This window comes from Syngnathus leptorhynchus, chromosome 16 (genome assembly GCF_054491065.1).
Source record: "Syngnathus leptorhynchus isolate UIUO chromosome 16, UIUO_Slep, whole genome shotgun sequence".
Taxonomy (NCBI): domain Eukaryota; kingdom Metazoa; phylum Chordata; class Actinopteri; order Syngnathiformes; family Syngnathidae; genus Syngnathus; species Syngnathus leptorhynchus.
Window position 1 is genome coordinate 7,417,848 of NC_141210.1, and position 21,847 is coordinate 7,439,694.

Consider the following 21,847-nt stretch of genomic DNA (forward strand, 5'->3'; position numbering starts at 1 on the left):
ACTGACGTGCATGTGTATGGGCTGGTAGATTGGCAGGCAGACGGACAAAGAAAAGTGCTTCACCTCAAGATCCAAAACCTTACAAGTAAGTGAGCCATTATTACCTCCACCAAGGAGGCCATATTTTCATTGGCTGCTGAGTTGTTTTAAGGATTGTATTTTACTCTATATTATGCTCCTTCCTGTGTTGTATATTCCAATCTATAAACAGCTGCTTTATGTGAGCCTGCAGTAAGTGGATGTTAATGAATATGTCAGCAGAGGGGACTGATGATTATGTGCTTTGCAGAGACAAAACCCAAATTGCGTCCATGTGAGTACAGGCTTCCACAGAAGACTACAAGCAGCTGAGGCCTTTGACCTGGGGTCAAATATTCAAATGCAAATGAGACCATGACTCACAGGCATCCTTTAAAAACTCAAAGCAGGTCTGCTTCATTCACGCAGGGTCCATCAGAGCAACTCCTGCAGGATTTTTGGAGGGAGCGTGATGTCCTCAGCGGATGCTCAGCCATCGGGCGAAGCCATGCAGCCCTCGGTGTCGCCTGGAATCCAGAGGAGACACACACTTCCCGCCAGTGAAGTCAGACCTCTCAACACGCAGGATGCCATCAGTGTGTTTGAGATTGAGCGAGAAGGTAAGATGTCACCATTTTGTCCTTCCTACTCATCCTCCATTGATTAGCTTGAACATTTTGATTTGATTTGTGTACGCCTGTGTTGTCACTCCAGCGTTCATCTCCGTGTCAGGCGAGTGTCCGCTGCACCTGGACGAGGTGCGTCACTTCCTCACTCTGTGTCCAGAATTTTCCATGGGCTGGTTCGAGGAGGGTCGGCTGGTGGCCTTCATCATCAGTTCACTGTGGGACCGCGACCGTCTCGCCACTGTAAGCCAACTATGGGTGGATGGATAGATGGATGTGATGGAGGGAGGTCATGTCAAGTGATGTCACTGAGTGGAATTTAAACAGGGATGTGTAGACAATTTATAGCCACTCTAAATATAGGTCATGTGTTTATTTCATAGGAAGCCCTAACGCTCCACAAGCCCCGTGGCTCCACTGCCCACATCCACGTACTGGCGGTCCATCGCACCTTCCGGCAGCAGGGCAAAGGTCCCATCTTGATGTGGCGCTACCTGCAGTACCTACGCTGCCTCCCCAACGTGCGGCGGGCCGTGCTCATGTGCGAGGACTTCCTGGTTCCCTTCTACCGCAAGATGGGCTTCAAGCCGTTGGGCCGCTGCGCCATCACCGTGGGCTCCTTGACCTTTATGGAGATGTGGTACCCCATCAGCGGCCACGCCTACATGAGGCGTAACAGCGAGGCCATCCGCTTCCCCAATGCTCCCTTGACTGTACCACTTGCCCACAGCGACCAACAGATGGACGTATGACGTCATTTGACAGGTAACCCGAGTAGACGTCATCCGCATACCCATTTAGTTTTCTTTAAAAGTCACCATTTGACTTTTTTTTTAAAAAAAACTAAAAAGTAAGTAGAATAAAGAGGTCTTGCACTGTTCTCGTGCAAGCAAACCTCATAGGTAGTCAGTGTGTAGAAACATCCAAGTGTGAAGCTGTTTTTCTTTTTTGTAAGCCATGATAAGCCGTGTCGTGCGTCAGTAAACAGGCTTGAGCTGCTCAATTGCAGCTCCTTAGCACCGTCAACACTAAAGGATTTAGCGGAGCCATCGATTTAGTTACACTCCTGTCACTACATGAATAAAACATTTCTGTTATACTGCTGTTTGTCCACATGTTACCATCAAAATTCAAATAAAATGATTTCTACTGTATACAGTGATAACTGTAAATGTCTTTTTTCTCCTTCAGTTTGTAATTATCTTTTTTTTTTGAAGATATTAAATGAGAGGCTGAAGTGATATTGTTCAAAGGCTTTTTTTTGGTCAAATGACCATGTTAAGTAAGGCCTGAAAAAAATGATCATGTTTAGTATGGTTTTGAAAAAAAAACAAAAAACCAAGATCGATCGACCTCACGGCCAATCAGAAGTTTTTCAGTTTCAGTTTAGCTTTGACCATGATTTTCCCCCAATAAAGTGGCCTGTTATTAGTTACACCTGAAAGTGGAGGTGTACCTAATGGAGCGTCCGAGTGACGTCACAGATCAACCAGCCAATCGGGAGGTGGGGCACTTTTCTTTTTCAGTTAACAATTTGACCATGATTTTGCCCTAATGAAGTGGCCTGTCATTGGTTCCATTTGAATTGAGCCTTCTCGGTAACCGTACGCACGCCAGTTCTCCGTGCAGCATTTCCGGTGACTACGAGCCGTGTTTTGAGTGAGTATTGCAAACATTTTTAAGCTCTCTATATGCTGTTTGCATGTAAATATGCAAGAGGAACATTACGACACGAGCTCCTTGAGTTTGTTTGTTGCTCGCAAGCTATCGTCGAACAATATCAACAAAGGTGACTTGAGCACGCCCACAAGTTGCATGGGCTGTCGATCAAACGTTAATGAGAGTTAAGCTTTTGACCTCCATGTGGTTTTGCATGTTTTCCACGTAATGTGGTCCTCTACCTGCACATCTCACAGCGAACATATTCTCTAAAAGTTACTACGTGCTGTGTTTTTCCTTCGTTTCTTTTATGTAGTATTATGCCTCGAGTGATTAGAGAGGTGTTTTAAGTTATTCGACTGTTGCCAGGTAATTTAAGCGTGGGGTAATAGCAGAGCATGAAGTTAATCAAGAAATAAATACAGACTAGATAACTGATATGCAAATATAACAAAATAATTCTACTTGGCAAGTTGATATCGATTGTTGTGCAAACTTCCAGTTTTATGTTGCATGCATACTAAATTGTGATTATGGAAATATAACAAACTATATACAAACTAAATCTACTTGGCAAATTGATATCGATTGTTGTGCAAACTTCCATTTTTATGCTGCAAGCATACTAAATTGTGATTGTTGTATCCAACTGTTAAAAGTCACGTTTATGTACTTGCCGAAATAAACAAATCATAATAAAAATAAAAATAATTAAATAACTGTAAAATATTGTTAAGTCTAGCCATTCATGTTCTGTGGGAGTCGACGTTGATTCCGGGTGTTTCAAAAGTTGTGGTCAAAAGACGTCCTCCACATAGAAATAAGAGGGATGGGTGCAGTACAACCTTTCCCCAGCAGAGGGAGGCTAGTTGAAGTTTGTATTAGGGTTGACGTCGCCAAGAAACTGATTTCTCACACAAATGCATTGCGAGTGTTGGCACATTTGGAAATTCAAAGTGAACTCTACTACTTTGTTCTAATAATGTGACTTGAATCTTTACAAAACCCATGAGTGTGAATTTATGTTAATCACTCCTTTTGTTTTTTTTCTTGTTTGACAGGATAGGGGCCCGAAGGTGCAGCCGACAGTCTTGTGGCACATGAGGAAGGGACTTCAACCTGCAATTGGAACGTGATGTGAGTACACAGGGCTGTGCTTGAGGAGCTGGTGTGTGATGTCTCATTGTACCACAAGGTGGTTGCGAGTGCACCTACCTCACCTCTCATTTGTAATGGCACACAAGTGCCACCAGGTGGAAGGTGAGCGCATGCAAACGTCTGACATTGGCCAAAACCTAAGTGCCAGGTACTGCTGTTTGCATGTGCTCACCTTCCCTCTGGTGGCATGAGAAGTAAGTGACATCACACCTGAGCTCATCAAACACTGAAGCTGCTTCCATGCAAGGCCTGTCGTCAATGTGTGCAACCAAATTAGTCCCACGCAAACATTGACTATGTTTTCAAACTGCATTTATGTCTAGTAAATTGTTGAATTGGAATGCAAGTCTTTGTGTTTTATGTGCCAGTTTGCAGTCAACTCATTAGAAGTCTTTCATATTTGGTGGATGCTGCATGGTGCTTAGGTTTTCCAAGGCAGTTTTCAGTCTTGAGGTGAGCGTTGGCCTTCTGTCACTGCCATGGACACAAGTCTATGACTGTTACCCTGCATCTCGCATGACTCACAGTGGCTGCAATTGAATTGTTGTCACTCGTAGTCATGCGAGATGCAGGGTAACAGTCAAAGACTTGTGTCCATGGCAGTGGCAGAAGGCCCAACGCTCACCTCAAGACTAAAAACTGCCTTCGAAAACCTAAGTGCCACTTTGCCCGCCTCCTGGCTCTGTCAAAATTCAATCTGACCAATCACAGCACGGCACCTAATTTGCATAACCACGCCCACTTTTGACCAGCCAATCAGAATTCAACATTTGCACATCTGACCAATCAGATTGCGCCAAATCTTCCTGACCACGCCCACTTTTATGCCAACCAATCACAGAGCACCTCATTTGCATAGACACACCCCCTTTTCAACCAATCACTGACGTTTGTTCTTATTGCCCCGCCCACTTCTTGACCCCTCAACCAATCATAAAGCAGTATTCCAGTATTGGCCGCCCCCCCAAAAAAATCCAGAAAAAAATTCTGGCCCAAAAAAAATCCAAAATATTTTTTCGGTTTTTTATTTTTGTGATGTGTTTGAGAAAGGAGAGTTGAGTTGAATGTTTTTTTAAATCAAATTTTATTTTGCAGAGAAAACATTCAATCACAAGAGTTTCAAGTTGGATGGCTGTCTGCTCTGACAAGTGGTCGGCCAGTGGGACAAGCGGCGAAGTGGTCGGCCAGTGGAACGAGCGGCAAAGTGGTCGGCCAGTGGAACGAGCGGCAAAGTGGTCGGCTAGTGGGACGAGCGGCAAAGTGGTTGGCTAGTGGGATGAGTGGCAGGTGCGTGTCTGAATCAAAGACAAAGATCTGTAAGTCAAAAGTCAAGTTAACATTTTGCGCAGAAAAAGCCATAAACCTTACCAGAGCAAATGAGTTGTTCGTAGCACCAAGTGTTGCAAGCTGTATGACTAGTTACTTGCTGCCTGTCAGAAAATAGGGGAACAAGGTTGTCATGATTGTGCAAGGAGTAGCAGCTAACTGTGCCTCACCTGTCAGGTTGCCTTGGGGATGTGGACGCAATGAGAAACGTGGTGCTAGCATGCGCTTTTGCTCCGACTTCGATTGTATGCGGATCTTCCATGGTGCACCACACTAGACACAGGCATTGAAAGATTTTAACATTTTGGCTGAATTAAATGTAATTTCTTCTCTTACCAGCAGAGGGCTCTTCAGCCTGCCACAGTTTGGCTTTAGCTACAGCTACCTTGGTCACCTCTGCCTGTAAAGAAAAACATTGACAACTCACTTTAAGTTGACTGTTTATATTTTTAACTGTAGACTGGAACTTTCCGCTGAAAACTTTGATCTTTTATGCGCTTGAATCTCAGACGAGTAACAGCAAGGCTGAGGGCTTGAAATGTTGCAAAGACTCCTGGACTGCCACACCTGCACACAAACCAGGTAACAGTCAAGCTGGTGTCGAGCAAGTTTTTTTTTTTTTTTTTTTGCACGTCTCAACACTGAAAATTGAGGCAGCTTTGAGGACCTTCAACATGGTTTTGGAGAATATCCTGGCCCGGCAGGCGGAGCGTCCGACAGAATCCTTACTGGAAACTGGACTGCACTGAGAAAGAAGCAGGTTAGTGTTAATGCATATTTTTGGTAAATTAGGTCACTTTTCAAAATGTTGGACAGGAAGTTGATCATGACGCCTCGTTCCCTGATTGCCTGCACCAGCACCACCTGGAACGGGTCAAGCACTTTGATTAGTCGAGTTTGTCATTGCAACAGGTTCAAATGTGGAGCTTTTACTTCACCAGTCGATCCATGCGGCAAGGAGCCTGTCCTTTGGCACCACCTGGTGGACAAGACGGGAAGAAAATGCACATGCTTTTCAAACATTTGTACATGTAGGTGTGCATGCGTTTCACCAGTGAAGAGCGCAGGGCGACACTGGACTTCTCTCCAACTGCAGCTTGCTAGCCTGAAAGACACGGTAACTTTGTAACCAATCTTGTAAACTGAATTTTACCAGTTAGTTTGGATTAGCAACGTGGCATTTGGTAGACGTGCTTAGCAAGAGTAGACCTGCAGACGTCTCATGAAGTCAGGCTTTAAAGGACAGCAAGTCGATCATTTTGAAACCTGCAGACAAAAAAAAAAAAGTCAATTATTTAGTCTGTTTAATAAAAGATATCTTGCAATTATAAACCAGATTTTTGCCTTTTTTGTCGTAAACGTGGTTCTGTTGCAGATGGACACCTGTGGACAGAAATGAGACAATTAGATGCAGTCCATTGAAAGAGTTCACTCGTGAAGCGCACATGTGAGGCTCATTAGGAAGATTTCGCACCTGTAGAAAGAAATGAAAGAATTAACGCGCATGCACTAATATATTTCATTTATTCTGTTGAGAATTTGTGCAAACGTTTTGTCTTACCTGCGGCAGAATGGCGTTTGATGCAATTTGTGATAGAAGACGTTAACTGGCAACGCTAGTGCAAACATTTTAGCTTGCGTCTCCAAAGTGCAAGATAACGCTGAAAGAGAGCAAAAGCAGTGAGTTGAAAATGCTACTAAAATAGTGAAGACTCACCTTGTGAAGGTTTTGGACGCTGCATGCTGTGCTAAGGCGTGCGGAGCAGCACGACGTGATGGTGTCAGAAATGAGCAAGAGAACGATTGTCGAGTTTGTGACGTCTTTTATAGTATTTTTGTGGTGACGTCACTTCCGGGGAAAAAAAGTTTAAAAAAGAAACAGGTGCTTAATCACGATGCGAGAGGAAAATTTACAAAGTGTTTCTTGAGAGTCTGGTCGGGGCGCGAACCAGGATCGCATAGTTCGAGGCATAGGCGTTAACCACTCGACCAGTGCCTGATGAGAAGTTGGTGGTAGTTGGTCGTATTTGTAGAGTACTGTAAAACTCTTTAGATGTAAAGTCCAAAGTGCCATTTAACTACAGAGAAACGAACTCTAACATGTGTAACAGAAATGGTCGAATGGTTAAACATTTTGCCTTAAATTCGGGAGACTTGAGTTCGAGCCTTGAGCATCACTCTAATTCGTAAACGTTAAACAGAGTGGGTTTCGAACCGGGTAGACCGAACACCAAACCTAGTGTTGTACCACTCGGCCAAAGTGCCGTGAAATTTTCGAAGTTCTATTGTATAATTCAGGTACATACCCAAAGTAACAAATACAGACAAATAGACTTCTCTTGTGTCTTCTCAAATTGTCGTGAGGTTAAAGCTTTTGCCTACAGTTCAGGAGAGCCGAGTTCGAGTCTCATACATTACTCTGTATAATATCTAAATGTTTGAGAGAGCGAGACTCGAACCCGCGTCTCCCGAACTTCAGACCAAGTGTAATACCATTATACCACAGTGCCTTTGAAAATTTCGGATTTTTTTTGTGGGTCTTGCTGAGATAGGGCTTGACCCAACGACTTGTACTACAATCTCAATTTGTCTTGTAGTTGAAGCTTTTGCCTGGAGAACCGAGTTTAAGTCTCGTACATTACTCTTTGTAATAATATATAATAGTTTGACAGAGCGAGACTCGAACCCGTGTCTCCTGAACTCCAGACCAAGTGTTATACCATTATGCCACAGTGCCATGGAAAATTTCGGATCTTTTTTTGTGGGTCTTGCTGAGATAGGGCTTGACCCACATACAGATAACTGGACTTTTGTACTACAATCTCAATTTGTCTTGTAGTTTAAGCTTTTGCCTGGAGTTCAGGAGAACCGAGTTCGAGTCTCATACATTACTCTTTGTAATATATAATAGTTTGACAGATCGAGACTCGAACCCGTGTCTCCCGAACACCAGACCAAGTGTTATACCATTATTGCACAGTACCGTGAGAATTTCCCAAAAGATTTTGGTGGGTCTTGCAGAGATATGGTTTGACCCACTACAAATTCAGACAACTGGACCTTTGTACGATAATTTCAATTTGTTTTATGGTTAAAGCCTTTGCCTGAAGTTCAGGAGAACTGAGTTCGAGTATCATATGTTACTCTTTGTAATATATAATAGTTTGACTGAGCGAGACTCGAACCCGTGTCTCCTGAACTCCAGACCAAGTGTTATACCATTATGCCACAGTGCCGTGGAAAATTGCGGATTTTTTTATGTGGGTCTTGCTGAGATAGGGCTTGACCCTTACAGACAAATGTACGTTTGTAGTGTGATCTCAATTTGTTTTGAGATTAAAGCTTTTTCCTGGAGTTCAGGAGAATCGAGTTTGAGTCTCATGCATTACTTTGTATGATATCAAAATAAATGTTGGACAGAGCGAGACTCGAACCCGTGTCTCCCGAACACCAGACCAAGTGTTATACCATTATCCCACAGTGCCGTGGAAATTTTCGGATTCTTTTTTGTGGGTGTTTACTGAGATATGGCTTTACCCATAATTACAGAAAACTGGACTTTTATACTATGATCCCAATTTGTCTTGTGGTTAAAGATTTTGCTTGTAGTTCCGAATTATAGTACTCTTTGTAATATATAACAGTTTGACAGAGCGAGACTCGAACCCATGTCTCCTGAACTCCAGACCATGAAAATTGCCGTGAAGATTTCGTTTTTTTTTTGTGGGTCTTGAAGACATATGGCTTGACTCACTAGGAAAACTGGACCTTTGTACTATAATCTCAATTTATCTTGTGGTTAAAGCTTTTGCCTAGATAATATAGTTCGAGTGTCATATATTATCTTTTCAACATATGATAGTTTGATAGAGCGAGACTCGAACCCATATCTCCCGAACTCCAGACCAAGTGTTATACCATTATCCCACAGTGCCGTGAAAATTTCGATTTTTTTTTCTATCTATCTTTCTCTCGGACACTCCATTAGGGACCACTTTCAGGTCTACCTAATAAAAGCCCACTTTATTAAAAACACGGTCAAAGCTAAACTGAAAAGTTTCTCGGATATTCCATTAGGTACACCACGACTTGAATGAATGAATGAATGAATGAATGAATGAATGAATGAATGAATGCCCTTTATTGTCATTTTCAGGCGTACCTAATAACAGTCCACTTCATTAGGGAAAAATCATGGTGAAATCAAAGCTAAACTTAAAGTGAAAAGTGCCTCACCTGCCCTCACCCCCACCTCCTGATTGGTTAGTTGCTCTGTGACGTCACCCGGACACTCCATTAGGTACACCTCTACTTTCAGGTGTACCTAATAACAGGCCACTTTATTAGGGAAAAATCATGGTCAAAGCTAAACTGAAACTGAAAAGTGCCACACCCGCCCTCACCCCCACCTCCTGATTGGCTGGCTGATCTGTAACGTCACTTGGACACTCCATTAGGTACACTATTTCTATCTCTATCATCCATCCATCCATCCATCCATCCATCCATCCATCCATCCATCCATCCATCCATCCATCCATCCATCTATCCATCCATAATATGTATTTGCTGGAAGGACAAAAACATGGAGCTATTATTAAGAGTCATTTATTATTAAGTAATAATAAGTATGATTCACATTTATGCAATATACATGCATACGTTTTGAATATACAAATACTATTGTTAAAAAAAAACAAGTCTGTAAAAAGCAGTTCAAGGTGTGTGAAGGTGTTGGATTTGACTTTAGAATGCTGAATGACACAACAGACATTACCCTGATTTTTACAGCAAATCCCCAAATCATACTCAAACCAAACAAGATGTGTGTGTTATTGTAATATTTCAATTTGTAATCCGGTGGCAACCATTTCACTCATCTTAAACTCACGATCTAGATTCTCTTGTTAGTCTAAGTAAACCGAAAGTTGGAGTATGACGGTGAATCAGTTTCATCACCCGAGGCTGCGGGAAGGAGCAACAGTCCCGTGCCCTTGTCAACCTTACACTTATCCATCGCCTGCTTGTATGAGATTTTCTCTTTGCTGATGGGGTCGACAATAAGCTTTGGGTAGGACGACTCATTCTTCAGCTCTTGGACTGTCTTGCTGTCGATCACGTTGGATGCTTCGGCTTCTTGGAGAGTGAGGCGGCCGGCTTTGGTGGGATCGACCAAGCCTCCGGTCAGGTATTGAGCTTCAATATACCACTTTGCGTTTTCCTCGGGAATGTATCCTTTTTGCGCTGCCTTTCCCACGGAGAGACGCTCTTTGGTGAGAGGATCCTCAATCCCGGTGAAGGCCTTCTGAGCGTTAAGAAGCTTGTACATGTGACCGTTGTCAATGAGACCTTGTTCGGCCGCTTTGTGGACAGACAGTTTGTCCTTCTTGGTGAGATCGACAATTCCACCGGAAGCCGCCTGCGCTTCCAGCAGCTTCAGAGCCGTATCGGCGTCGATGAGCTTACGGGTCAAAGCGCTTCTCACGGACATGCGGCTTTCCGTGGACGTGTCAAAAATACCAGAGATAGGGTATTGCTCATCAACTATACCAAAGAGGTTTTCAACACTGTCGCTGTGGTTGTTAAGACTAGTGTGGGATGACATCAGGGGAGATGGCATCGATTTGAATGGAGAGCTCGGGACTGATTTGATGGGGGATCTTGGACTCGTAATCGGTGGAGGTGGAATGAAGGATCTTCGGGATTCTCCCACCACAAGAAGAGCGAATTCAGAAATGGGCATTTGGCCTTCCTTATAGCGCATGACGTCATACTGGGTCAAGCGGCCTTCTCTCAAGGCGTCTTTGACGGCATACTGCATCCCAGTCTTACGATCCTGCAGAATTGTCGAATCGCCATCCGGGCCAGTGGATGTGATTTCTTCCCAATCGCACTCCAGTTCTGACAGGTTGATGTACTGATTGCGGTCTATTAGTCCTTTCAGATAGGCGTCGTAAGGAGACATGTTTATACCAGTATCGGGATCCATGATGGTGACCTTTGTCGAAAGGTTGGTCTCCCTTGTGTTAGTTTCAGCCTGATCCTCATTCCTGAGGGCTTCTTTCAGCTCTCTAATGATCGCTTCCCTCTGGTGATGTTTGTCTTTTTCATTCAAGATTTCCTTCTCCAGGCGTTGGCTCTCAGAAGTTGCCTTGATAGTTCTTTGCCTAGCCATCTGGTTTCTCTCACTCATTATCTTGGATTGTTGCTGGAAGGTGATGCTGATGTTCTGCCTTTGAGTTTCAAGCATTTTGAGTTGTTTGAGGAGGTCTTCCTTCTCCCTCTGGAGGTTCTGTCTGTTAGAAACCAGAGTGGTCTCCTCTTTGGAAATAACAGATATGGATGACTCCAGATGGGTGATTTTAAGTCTAAAGCTTTGAAGGTTGTCTTCTTTGTCACGTCTCATATTTCTCTCTTGCGCAACAAGATCTCTCAAATGGTCTCTCTCGGCTTCCACAGCGGGATCTTTCTCCACGCGAACAACTTCTCTGTAAACAATCTTTTCTGTTGTCTTTTCCTTTTCCAGGATTTCCAACTTCAGCTTCAGGCTGCTGATTTCTCTTTGGAGGCGACTGAGTTGGTTTGCCTCTGCTTCCATCTGTGCACGTACATTACCCATGAGTTTCTCTAGCTTTGGGTCCCTCTCTACTTTCAAGACTTCTTCAATGACAATCTTTTCCTCAACAGGTTTTGGAGACGTCTCGAACTCATGGATCTGAGCTTTGATCTGCCGCAGCTCTGATTCGATCTGAATCTTCTTCTGGCGTTCGTCCATCTGAGCCACGGTGTTCTCCATTTCGTGAATCTGGGCTCTCAGCTGCCTCACTTCGATTTCAAGTTTCCGACGGGATTTGACTTCATCATCTAGGGACTTGTTTAACCTCTCGTGCTCGAGAATCTGCTTGGGGTCCTTCTGAAGACGCACCACTTCCTGCACCACTGTCTTCTCCTCTGGCTTCTGGCGCTCGATAACAATAAATTGGTTCTGAAGGTCAAAGAGAAATTCTTCAACAGTGCGACGCTGTTGAGTCTCATCTCGAACGGTCCTTCGGAGTCTGTTAACCTCTTTTTCCAGGAGGGGGTCGTTCTCATATTTGATGATCTCTTTGTTCACAATTTTGGTCTCCACTTTGGATTTCTCAGCTTTCAGCTCATCTCTTTCTTTGCGTAGGTGTATCAGCAACTCATGAGTGGTGTCGTAGTTGACTTTAAGACGTGAAATTTGGTTGCTCAGCCGTTGTAATTCTCTGACCACCTCAGGACTTTTCTCTTCTTTGATGACCTCCTGGGTCACTTCTTTGTACTCCACTTTGGGTTTCTGAGTACGCAGCGTGGTCAGCGTGGTCATCACCACGTTACTTTGTTGCTCTATTGCCGTGCGTTTTCGGCTACAGTCCTGCAGGTCACTCCTCAGACGCTGCAAATGGACTTCCGTCTCGGGGTCAACTCTGAAAATCTCGTTGATCACCTCTTTGACCTCAAATTTAGGCCGCAGTTTCTCCACTTCCCCGTATTTCAGCTGAAGCGTGGTCAGGTCCTTCAGCAAGATAACATTCTCGTCCTTCTCCTCTTCCAAAGCCATGTGTAGTTTCTGTGACTCGCTTACCAACTCTGGATCCTGTTGTACTTTCTTGACCACCTTGGAGACAATCTTTGGTTCAATGGTGGGAATGATTCTCTCCAATGTGTTAATCTGACTTCGAATTCTGAAAACGCTGTCATTGATGGTCACGCATTGGGCTTCTTCTGCTGCAATTTCAGTCTTGAGTGTGATAACCGCTTTTACCATCTCTGGATCCTTTTCCAGCTTGAACACATCCTTCTTCACAACCCTCTCTCGGAATTTGGGTTTCTGCTGAGCCAAGAGGCTGAGCTCCTTTTTCACACGAATGATCTCAGACTCTCTCGTTTGGATCTCCGCACGAAGCTTTTGTATCTCTTTTCGGATCCGGTCCATGTCTTTATCCAGCTGTGGGTCTCGTTCATATTCCGTGACTTCTTTGGTTAAAAGTTTAGGTTCGATACCAGAGAGCTGCTTTTCCATTTGGATTATTTTCTCATTAATCATGTCTATATCTGAATGGAATCTTGATCTCTTATATCCTTCTTCTTGAATCCTACTCTTCAGAGTCTGCAGATCCCCTTCCAGTTTGGGATCACGGTAATACTGCACCATCTCTTTCTCCTCCAACCTCTCCACGCCTCTCCTGCTCTTCAAGGACAAATATCTCTGTCTGTATGTTTCCAAGTCTTTTTCAGCATAGAAGCGACGGGACTTTTCCTCATTCAGTTCTTTTGAGATTTCCTCGGCCTCTTCCATGTCATTCCTTTGGCTCTGCAGTTGAAGCTGTTGACTGACGACTACTCTGCTGACTTTGTCTTCGTTCTGTCCACATATCAAAGAAGAGAGAGAGAAATAGTGATTTTTTTTTTTTTCAGACGTCAGGGGTTCATCGTATTTCAGACAAAGAAGCATGTTTCTTAGAAATGCCACTGCTCAGTTTAGCTAGCCAATTCTTCCCTCTCTTAGCTAAATAAAAGCTTAATGATGACGTGAGTTTTACCCTGAGAAGGATATTCTTAGCAGTCCCCATCTGATTGAGAAGTTGCTCATTCTGCGCAGACACCTCAGCGAAACGGTTCAGTAAATCTTTTTCCTGTAGGGCAAACGTATCTCAAGTTTAGTCAGCATGAAGCATAAAAGTCTCATTTATTTATTACGATTTGACGTTGTTGTAGTACCTTCCTCTGAACTGCCTGAGCCATCGTTGAAGTTTGGTGCTTTTTCAGTACGGGTTCGTCGTCGTCTTCGTCGTCATCGTCGTCGACATCATTCTCGCCGTATAAAATGCCGCGGTATGTCTTTGATTTTATCTCGTATTCCTGAAAGTTTATTTGTTTCAGAAAGGGCCACGGGTCGAGCGCAAATAGTAAACAACATTAATCCCAACTTACAATTAAGCCGTTTTGGAGTTCTCGGGAGAGATCCTTGATCCGACGAACATCCTCTGACTTTTTGTTGATGTCGTCAATCACTCTCTAAACATCCAATATTATTCCAGAACAACTGATAAGTCCAAGCAGAATCAAAAAATGATGTTGAGAAAAGACCTTTGCGCTCACCTTCTGAAAGTCGTGCTTGGCTGCTATCTCGGCCGAATTATCAGTCGGGCTGATTGAGTTATTTGGTAAATTGACCAAAAAGAAATCCAAGGACTGAGCAGCATTCTGGAAGTCTTGGTTTTTATTGCTGGCTTCCTGTATGAGGGTAGACCTACAGCAATTGGACTGGAATTACTAAAAGCATTTTTAAGAGGTCATCAAACCACACATGCACATACCAATGACATGACTGGCACACTGTGGAATTTAACTTGGTGAACACAATTAGTTCTGGAATGTTTTTTTTGTTTCAACCCACAAAATGTCTGTACCACCTGAGCATTTCCATCCGTTTTGCTTACAGTTGGTAACCCTCACCTGTCCTGGACTTGACTACTGACGTTGGTGAAGCGGTTCTTCAGATGTTTCACTTCACTCTCCTGCCGGCGAATGTCAGGACAGTATTCGCTGAAATTCTGCTGCAGGGCGCTGCACGCTTGCTTGGTCAGGTCCAGGTCTCGACCTAATGTGTTCAACTCGTCCTTCTTTGAAGAAAGCTCCTGACGAATTTCCTGTTTGGAGACATGAACATGACCAAACAAATCCTTTGCAGTATTTTGTTTTGTGTTGTTAGCCCTAACCGTACCGCACCTGAAGCTGACGGTTGCGACTCATCAGGGCATTTTTTTGATTGGGAATGACGCCATCTTTAGCGAGCTTCTGTTCGAACCCAGAGACCACACCTTCTACCTTCTGCATCTGCCTTTCCAAGAACATGGAGGCCGAAGCTCTGCAGGAAAAGCAGCAACCTGTTACTTATTTTCTCCTGCAACAGCGGCTTCATGCTGGTTCCTCCTACTTTTTGTCATAAAGATCAATAAGACTGTAGGTGTCATCCATTTTTGTGTTGGCAGCTGCGAGTTTGAGTGGCAAGATTGAGGCAGTGGATCCAAGTGATTTCTTGGTCAAAATGGGGTCCATTTCTCTCTGGATGACGGCCTTCTCTGACTCAAGGTTCCTCGCCATCAGGGACGATTTCTAGAGTGGAAGCACATCGTATCAATAATGGGTGTCAAATACATTTCATTGTTCCAAAAGTTGAACCTTGAGATCCTGCAGCCTGTTTTCCAGGTCTAGTGCCGGGTTGCGGTTGTCCAGAGGGGCCCTCTGTCGTTTCTGGATGTCCATTTTGCAAAGATCCAGATTGTGGTTGAGCTCATCTAGTTGTCTGGCCAGCAGTGGACCTTTGGTGTCTTCTGGAGACTTTTGTACAGAAACTAGGGTGCAACAATTTTAAGGTAAAAAAGGACATATAAAAAATTTGTCTTGTGGTAAGAACAACAATCCTTCTCACCTGCACGCTTAGGGTGATCAACTTCCACGGTGGGGTTCTTCAGTGAGGTCATGATAGCGGATCTCTGGCTCTTCAGGTTTGCCAGCCTTTTCTCGAAACTGAACATGAAAAGACATTTTCCATTGGAATCCATCTGGTTTTGACAAGCTGTCATTCAATGGGTCAACATGCACCTGTTTACTTTCTCCAGAGCTTCGGCGTCAGGTGGTGGCATCATGAAACAGGCCCCGGGAAGCCTTTTGGTTCTCCTGCTGCTATCCTGCAGCTCCCAATTGTCATGATCATAGATGGACATTAATGTTAGCTCGTCACCACGCCTCACTGCTCCCTAAAGAACACACAGAAAGAATTAACCGGGAAGTTTATAGTTAAAAATTCACCATATAACTTCCAAAGGAATGTAATGGAAACTCAAAATAAAAGACACTAAGTGGAGTTATCTCATATGGTCATCCTTGTAAAATGGACTTCTCCTCACAATTTTATCGTCCCAGTCACACAGAGCTACGACTTTCATGGGTTTGGTGAGGGTGCTTCGGCGTAGCTTCAGCGGCGCTATGTTGCGACTGAGCTCTCTGAGGGCCGCCAGGCGCTGCTCGTTCCTCTTCATTGCTGGCTCGTCTCCCTGGGGGGGATTTACATGTCAGAGGAGGCAACAATACTTGAAATACCACTCAAATATCTGCATGCATCCTGGTAGAGCTCGAAATATTGTTATTATTATTATTATTTATGAAAATTAGCCTGAAAATATAATTCAAAAAATATTATGATTATTATTATTAATATATTAAAAACTGGTGCAAAAAAATTCTAAAACAAAAGGTTACTTGCATCTCTGATTTAAAAAAAAAAAAGCATTAAAATGTCTTGACCTGTTTTATCTTATTGCTACATTGAGTTCCCAGTGCTGACACTCATTGTAATAGAAGCCAGAGTACCTGAAGTTCCAAGAGAGCCTCCGAGTTGCTCTTGCCTTCCAGTAACTTTGGGTCCAGATTGGAAGTGAGTCTGTCTAAGGACTCAGACAAGGTCTCTGCATCCAGCTGGAACTATAACAAAGCGTCAGTGGTTAAAAGTGTCAGGAAAATCTCACATGACGGTGGCTTACCTTCTTGTAGTCTTCAACGCTGTCTAGGTGGACTTCCTGTGCCAGACACAGGTTGAGGAACGACTGCCATCCGTTCTGCACCGCCTCTTTGTGTGCCTGTCAACAACATTTGGAGTCATTTGTGTGAAGAATCACAAGAATTGCACCTGTCGACTCAGCGCGGAGGCGTACCATGATTGCAGAGTCGCCAGGATGTTTCAACACTGACAGACGATCTCCTTCCTCCAGAAGCTGGTTGACTTCACCTTCATGTGACAGCAGCCCATTGCTTTTGAATTTCTGCACGCAAACAAAGAGCAAAAAAAAATATGTAAAGAAGTAGTCGTGTCGTGTTCATAGCCAACGGCAGCGGCTAATTGAGTCACTGGTTGTACGTGTTTGTAGCAAGTCCCCCCCGAGGCCAACGGACAAACAAAAAAGACAACATTTTCAGGCCAGCATTGTGCAAAAGCGTGAACGTGAGAGTCACTAAATGCGAAGTGTTAATCTTGTCTGATTTTGAAAAACATAATTGTCTTTTGAATAAAAGAAAAAAAAAGGTATTCAAGAAATACAAATTCATCACCCAATCAGACCTGTTGGAAAATGGAAATGTGTACAGTCAAATGGAGCAGGGAAGGAAGTATGCACACAACTGAAGATAGATATTTCTTAAGGCTCCATCGCAAAAGAAGACTGACCTCATACTCCATGCGGACGCTGGGCGGGTCAACCATGCGGTCGCTCCAGTCTCTCAGCAGGATCCGGTCCTTCTGCTGAGACAGGTAGTCCAGTTCTTTTCTACAGCTTTGCATGTACTCGTACAGAGAGGCCAGGTGCTTGCGCCTCATTTTGGAGCTCTCCTGCAAAGACGCAAGACAAAAAAAATGTCATTCCCATCGCACACAAACAGATTGGACAAAAGACGCCACTCACCAACAGTCGATCGTACTTCTCTTTAAGTGCGGCATATTGGCCCTGTTTGAAAAAAAAAAAAAAAAGAGGTCAAAGGAGGTTCCAACCTTATTCCAAAATATATATATATTTTTTTTTAAATGGCTCAATTTGATAGAAATGTACCTGTGAAGAGGTTGTGCTGGGCGTCAGCTGCTCACTGTAAGCCTCAATTTCTTTATGCAGGATGTTGTGAGCTGCAATTTGTTTCTCCACGTCAGAAAGACTGTGAGCATATCCTTCCGTGTCGATACGTCTCTGCAACATAACACACACACACACACACACAGAAGACATGTGACTTTTTTTCACCTTGCCAGTAATTGGTGTGGTCTTTAAGGTTTCCGACCTGTTTTTCATCCAGAGCGGGACCCCAGTCTATCCTGGCCACGGGTGCCAAGTCTTGCACTTGTTCATACAGCTCCCTGTAGGTGGCGCAGTCCTTCACCCAGCGATCGTGAAGGTTCTTCACACTGTCGATCGCAATCAGTAACAAGGTTTTATCATTAGCCTTTAGATCAAGAACATTACAATGGCAAATTGGCCTGCGAGACCAAAAGGAAAAACACAGATATGATGTCCTCGATAGTGGCGAGGTGGGTGGAGAGCGGAAGGGAATGTGGAAGTGATGGTTTATCTTGATGTGGTATGCGAGGTGTGTCTACTTGGCACGCATGGAAGGAACCATTAGCCGGCCGGCGCCAGTCAACTCACTCGCGCTCTATCTCGTTGGCCTGCGGGTGTTGCAGACGCTTGGCCCTGTCCACGTCCATGAAGAGATCCTTCAACAGACCCTCGGCCTCCGCCAGGTTGTCCGAGTTCTCCTTCTGGTGGATCAGGCTCTGGTTCTTTCGATCGCGCTCGGTGTCCTGCACAGCGACGAGCTTTAATCTCACAAGTCTTGTTTATACAAAGCAGAATGCGACGGAGGCTTTCATACCACAGCGAGCAAGTTTTCTGCACTCAGGATGTCTTTCTCCACTTGGTCGGCTTTCTTCTGCATGCGAGCAATGACCACAGCCAGGTCTGTGGCCTGGCTCCTGTGGAGCACAACAAATTAAGATCAATGAAAATCAAGGCAAATACGATTTAAAAAAAAAAAAAAAAACCACCATTTTGAGTCAAGTAGAAGTAAAAAATGTCGTGTTCAATGATTGTTACATAAGAGTTAAAAGACTGCAGTGTGCAACTGACATGTTTGCAATTAGTTTGGAATAAATTTGTGCTGGAAGGAACAAATTACTGTCTGACAGCATCAGAACAAACCAGTCGGTTTGTTTAAAGTCCTTAAAAGAGTAAGAGCCTGCTTTTGAAATTTATATAAATAAAAAAGCCTGCTGCTAACCACTTCTTAAAGCACACTTACACAATCTAATGACATAATGATTGACAATGGTATGAATTGAACAATAAGTGGCCTTGTGGTGTTAAAAGAATTCACCGCTGCTTATTGGGTATGTACACAATGCATTTTTTTTAGAACTAAACGAAATGTCATTAGATTAGGTGGCGAAAGATTCTTTATCAGCACGTCACTCGTGAAGTGGTGACCTGTTGTTGCTCTTGGCCTGTTTGCTCTGTCATTCTTTCACCTCTGAGATATGAAAAGCAACTATGTGCCTTGACACGCCCGTAGCAGGACATGGGAGGGGAAGGAGGGGGGGTACGCCATCGCCACCCCTGTCGCCTGCTGGAATGTTGTCAGACCGAAATGCACATGAATGCTGCCATTCACGTGCGGCAACGTGGAGAGATAAAGAGTCGGTCAGAAGCCATTTAATTAAGCACCTGCTTGCTAATATTACTTGGTGGTATAATATGTGGTTTATGGACAGTCACATTTCATTGGCTCACTTTTTAGACCACGCCCCCTTAAAATACAGCGATAATAATAGTAGTGTTAATTATGCCAAATAAACTAGTTTATTTTTTTACTGGGTTGCAATGGATTAATTGTATTTCAATTTATTTATATGAGAAAAATCGAGTGCTTGATCATTTGGAATGTCGTGTAACTTCACCCCAAGTGATTCACCCACAATGAATGGTCAATAATCAATTTGACAAGGGGCCCCCATGGCGACTCGGGCCGCCTCGAGTGAGTCACGACGACTCATGGCGGCCTCATTTTATTGCTCGTCAATTTCTTATCACTGCTGCAAAAGTCCAACATGCGCTCAAGTTTCCATGCTGATTTTTAAACATTAGCAGCGCTGTTGATGAAAATAAATGGACTGTTAATCATCTTCCATCGGAGACCCCTGACACTGCCCGGGCCTCTCGGGTCGCACGTCACGCCTATTTTACACAAGCGGGACCTCCGACGTGCACCTACCCTCGAGTTGAGTGACAGAATGTGCAGATAAATGGCATGTACCAGGCTGAAATGGTTGTTGATTGTTAAGTAAGCAAAAGGTGATTTAGTCATAAAGCAAGTACACAATGTCATGCCCAATTGCTCTTTGATTCATGTTTGTAGTATTTTTTTTTTTTTATCTATCATACGGCCGTTATAAGCATTTATATGATCAGGAATCCTCGAATTCCAACCAACCTGCTCAGAATTGTGAGGCAGATGTGCTAACCACTCCAAACTGTTTCTGACCCGGTCATTTTCACAAAATTACTTAGCGAATATGTAATTCTTCTTCCTCTTGTATCGAAAATAAAATAAAACAATAGGAAAATAGACATGTGTGCATGTATAAGTATAGCATGAGCTTAACCATCATTCATTCTAAATTAATAAATTCAACCAAATTTTTCTTTTGTTGCTAATTTCTCATGAAATATTTGGTTAATTGGTCATTTAATGCGCTATTAGCTCATTATTACTTAAACGGAAAATTAGTGGCGCAATACACTACAATCATTTTATTTATTTATTACCTCATCTACTGTATGACCTGGCTCATTTGATTTCTAAAATAAATAAATAAAATGTGCCCCTTGCATGCAAAAATTTACCCACCCCTTTTATAGCAATAGTATGTCATGATATCCCGACACTGAAGAGCGAATGTTTGTTGGCATGACGACAAAGGATTACTCTTACAACTAGCATGTGTGTCGGTTGATTCATTATTACTACATATTGTACTTTACATCAACGCCTTGTATTACCATGGAAGAGCATGTACTAGAAAACATGACAGGTTAGACCAGTGAGAGCAGACTGAGACACCGAACACACACACACACACAATTGCACACGTAAATACACAAATAAACTCTTGGAGGCCCAACTCACTTGCTGAACTTCACAGGGCCATTTTCCTGATTCTTCGACATGACGGGAAGCTGCACAGGCCCGCTTGTGTAACCGGAGTACGTGTGTGTCGGTGTGCTCCTCCTTCCTTTCTTCCTTCCTTTCTTCCTCTAGCTCCGTCCGTGTCTCTGGCGGCGTCTTCCCTTAGTTAAGGTGCGTCTCTTGGCTCCGCCCAAGCCTGCAGGTGTGTCGGCAATAAAAAGCAGTCAGCAGTGAGGGGCAGACCGGGCAGACCTGTTCCACACTTCTCCAGCTGTCACATAAAGAAATCCCTACTTTGGAACTTTTTTTTTTTTTTCTTCCTTCTTCTTAATCACACGTCATGTTTCTGACCCGTCAATATAAGGAAACAAAAGTAGGTTGGGTTTGAACTTGTTAAGAGTAACAGGAAATTTCTTGATGCCTTTCCATCTTCAAAGTCTAGAGCAGTGGAAGGTCCTATGAAGTGGGTTTTCCTTGAGCCTCCAAAAGACTAAACATGCCCCTGATGACTTCAAGTCGAGATGTGATGACACAAGATGAGGGCTTGCTTGCATGCATGCATGCAAATACTGTGGAATGTAGAAGAACGAGTAATTCCACAAATGAATGGATTACTATCAGCGATTATGACATGACACCTCACTGGTATTCTGTGCCATTTGTATTTTTATAGTCCTTTTGATAGTAAGCATTAGAGAAGGGACTTAATTGTTTTTTATGGAAAGCTCATCTGTGGACCAAGATGCATGGACCAAGTATTTTTTGTGTGTATGAGGCTTCATAGGTTAGTGCTCATGTTTCTTCTTCAATGATGTGCTGATGTTCCTCCACACAAGCTCACCCTCAAGAATATTTGACACACTAGGGCACAGTATTATACAGTATAAAAGCCCTCCTTGACGAAATAAGGCTTCTCAAAAATCTTATTCAAACTTTTGTATGTCTAATTAACTGGCCTTTCGCTATGAACGAATGGCAAGAATTTTTGGCACGACATCAAATGTTTGTTCATCAGTACGAGCCAGGAACATGGAATTATTTCCCCCGTCAAACGACACTAACAAGGCAAACAAAATGGATAGCAGACGTATAGGCACAAATACGTACACGTTGGCTTTGAAAAAGGTTAGTAAGTAGGTAAAAGCACCGTAATGTGACTTCATGCCTCAGTGGGTCGAGCCGGCCATGCTGCTCCGGCTCATGCTTGCTGTAGGTGTGTCTCGTTCACACCCCACGCAACGAGTTGTCTGGAAACAAATCCAGTTCATATCTTCTCGTGGGAGGACTTAAAAATAAGTTAATGCTTCCAG

General features: G+C 43.5%; 3 protein-coding genes and 1 long non-coding RNA gene across 9 annotated transcripts; 2 read left to right on the forward strand and 2 right to left on the reverse strand.

Moving 5' to 3' along the window:
* Positions 1 to 70: 70 nt before the first annotated feature.
* On the forward strand, positions 71 to 1,712 carry LOC147044586 (serotonin N-acetyltransferase-like). The gene is made up of 4 exons (XM_085935018.1): positions 71 to 85; positions 429 to 638; positions 733 to 887; positions 1,028 to 1,712. The coding sequence occupies exons 2-4, from the start codon at positions 491 to 493 to the stop codon at positions 1,394 to 1,396; spliced, it is 672 nt and encodes a 223-aa protein (XP_085791144.1). The 5' UTR covers positions 71 to 85; positions 429 to 490; the 3' UTR covers positions 1,397 to 1,712.
* Positions 1,713 to 2,163: 451 nt separating this feature from the next.
* On the forward strand, positions 2,164 to 6,104 carry LOC147044587 (uncharacterized). Its single transcript, XR_015068507.1, has 6 exons — positions 2,164 to 2,303; positions 3,365 to 3,440; positions 4,557 to 4,748; positions 5,297 to 5,369; positions 5,445 to 5,547; positions 5,700 to 6,104. It is a non-coding gene; the product is annotated as an uncharacterized LOC147044587 (long non-coding RNA).
* Positions 4,559 to 6,609, reverse strand: LOC147044588 (uncharacterized). 6 transcript variants are annotated; one of them, XM_085934031.1, is made up of 13 exons: positions 6,505 to 6,609; positions 6,349 to 6,448; positions 6,132 to 6,170; positions 5,997 to 6,053; positions 5,840 to 5,892; positions 5,726 to 5,766; positions 5,585 to 5,651; positions 5,455 to 5,532; positions 5,258 to 5,354; positions 5,124 to 5,186; positions 4,958 to 5,060; positions 4,830 to 4,891; positions 4,559 to 4,756 (listed from the first exon to the last, which is right to left on the reverse strand). In XM_085934031.1, exons 8-13 carry the CDS (start codon positions 5,461 to 5,463, stop codon positions 4,581 to 4,583), a joined length of 510 nt encoding a protein of 169 aa, XP_085790157.1. In that variant the 5' UTR covers positions 5,464 to 5,532; positions 5,585 to 5,651; positions 5,726 to 5,766; positions 5,840 to 5,892; positions 5,997 to 6,053; positions 6,132 to 6,170; positions 6,349 to 6,448; positions 6,505 to 6,609; the 3' UTR covers positions 4,559 to 4,580. The 6 variants fall into 6 exon arrangements, with proteins under 6 accessions (XP_085790157.1, XP_085790153.1, XP_085790154.1 ...); XM_085934027.1 differs by having other exon boundaries at positions 5,455 to 5,651; positions 5,721 to 5,766; XM_085934028.1 differs by having other exon boundaries at positions 5,726 to 5,892.
* A 2,770-nt stretch (positions 6,610 to 9,379) lies between these two features.
* LOC147044589 (envoplakin-like) lies at positions 9,380 to 21,006 on the reverse strand. The gene is made up of 22 exons (XM_085932937.1): positions 20,538 to 21,006; positions 18,228 to 18,327; positions 18,002 to 18,156; positions 17,637 to 17,760; positions 17,414 to 17,545; positions 17,270 to 17,311; positions 17,035 to 17,196; positions 16,526 to 16,633; positions 16,355 to 16,450; positions 16,185 to 16,295; positions 15,722 to 15,868; positions 15,417 to 15,571; positions 15,244 to 15,341; positions 14,994 to 15,166; positions 14,749 to 14,927; positions 14,541 to 14,679; positions 14,268 to 14,461; positions 13,911 to 14,061; positions 13,743 to 13,826; positions 13,530 to 13,670; positions 13,352 to 13,444; positions 9,380 to 13,173 (listed from the first exon to the last, which is right to left on the reverse strand). Exons 1-22 carry the CDS (start codon positions 20,576 to 20,578, stop codon positions 9,700 to 9,702), a joined length of 6,099 nt encoding a protein of 2,032 aa, XP_085789063.1. The 5' UTR covers positions 20,579 to 21,006; the 3' UTR covers positions 9,380 to 9,699.
* Between the last annotated feature and the right edge of the window lie 841 nt (positions 21,007 to 21,847).

Excerpts from the sequence above, each read along its gene's own strand:
- LOC147044586 (XM_085935018.1), top strand. The coding sequence starts at position 491 with ATGTCCTCAGCGGATGCTCAGCCATCGGGCGAAGCCATGCAGCCCTCG. Across the intron at positions 639-732 it reads GTTTGAGATTGAGCGAGAAG|CGTTCATCTCCGTGTCAGGC; the intron begins GTAAGATGTCAC and ends TTGTCACTCCAG. Across the intron at positions 888-1,027 it reads ACCGCGACCGTCTCGCCACT|GAAGCCCTAACGCTCCACAA; the intron begins GTAAGCCAACTA and ends TTTATTTCATAG.
- LOC147044588 (XM_085934031.1), bottom strand. Across the intron at positions 5,061-5,123 it reads GGCTGAAGAGCCCTCTGCTG|TGTGGTGCACCATGGAAGAT; the intron begins GTAAGAGAAGAA and ends GCCTGTGTCTAG. Across the intron at positions 4,757-4,829 it reads CGAACAACTCATTTGCTCTG|ACACGCACCTGCCACTCATC; the intron begins GTAAGGTTTATG and ends TCTTTGATTCAG.
- LOC147044589 (XM_085932937.1), bottom strand. The coding sequence starts at position 20,578 with ATGTCGAAGAATCAGGAAAATGGCCCTGTGAAGTTCAGCAA. Across the intron at positions 17,546-17,636 it reads CCGCTCTGGATGAAAAACAG|AGACGTATCGACACGGAAGG; the intron begins GTCGGAAACCTT and ends GTTATGTTGCAG. Across the intron at positions 13,445-13,529 it reads CTCAGGCAGTTCAGAGGAAG|GAAAAAGATTTACTGAACCG; the intron begins GTACTACAACAA and ends TTTGCCCTACAG.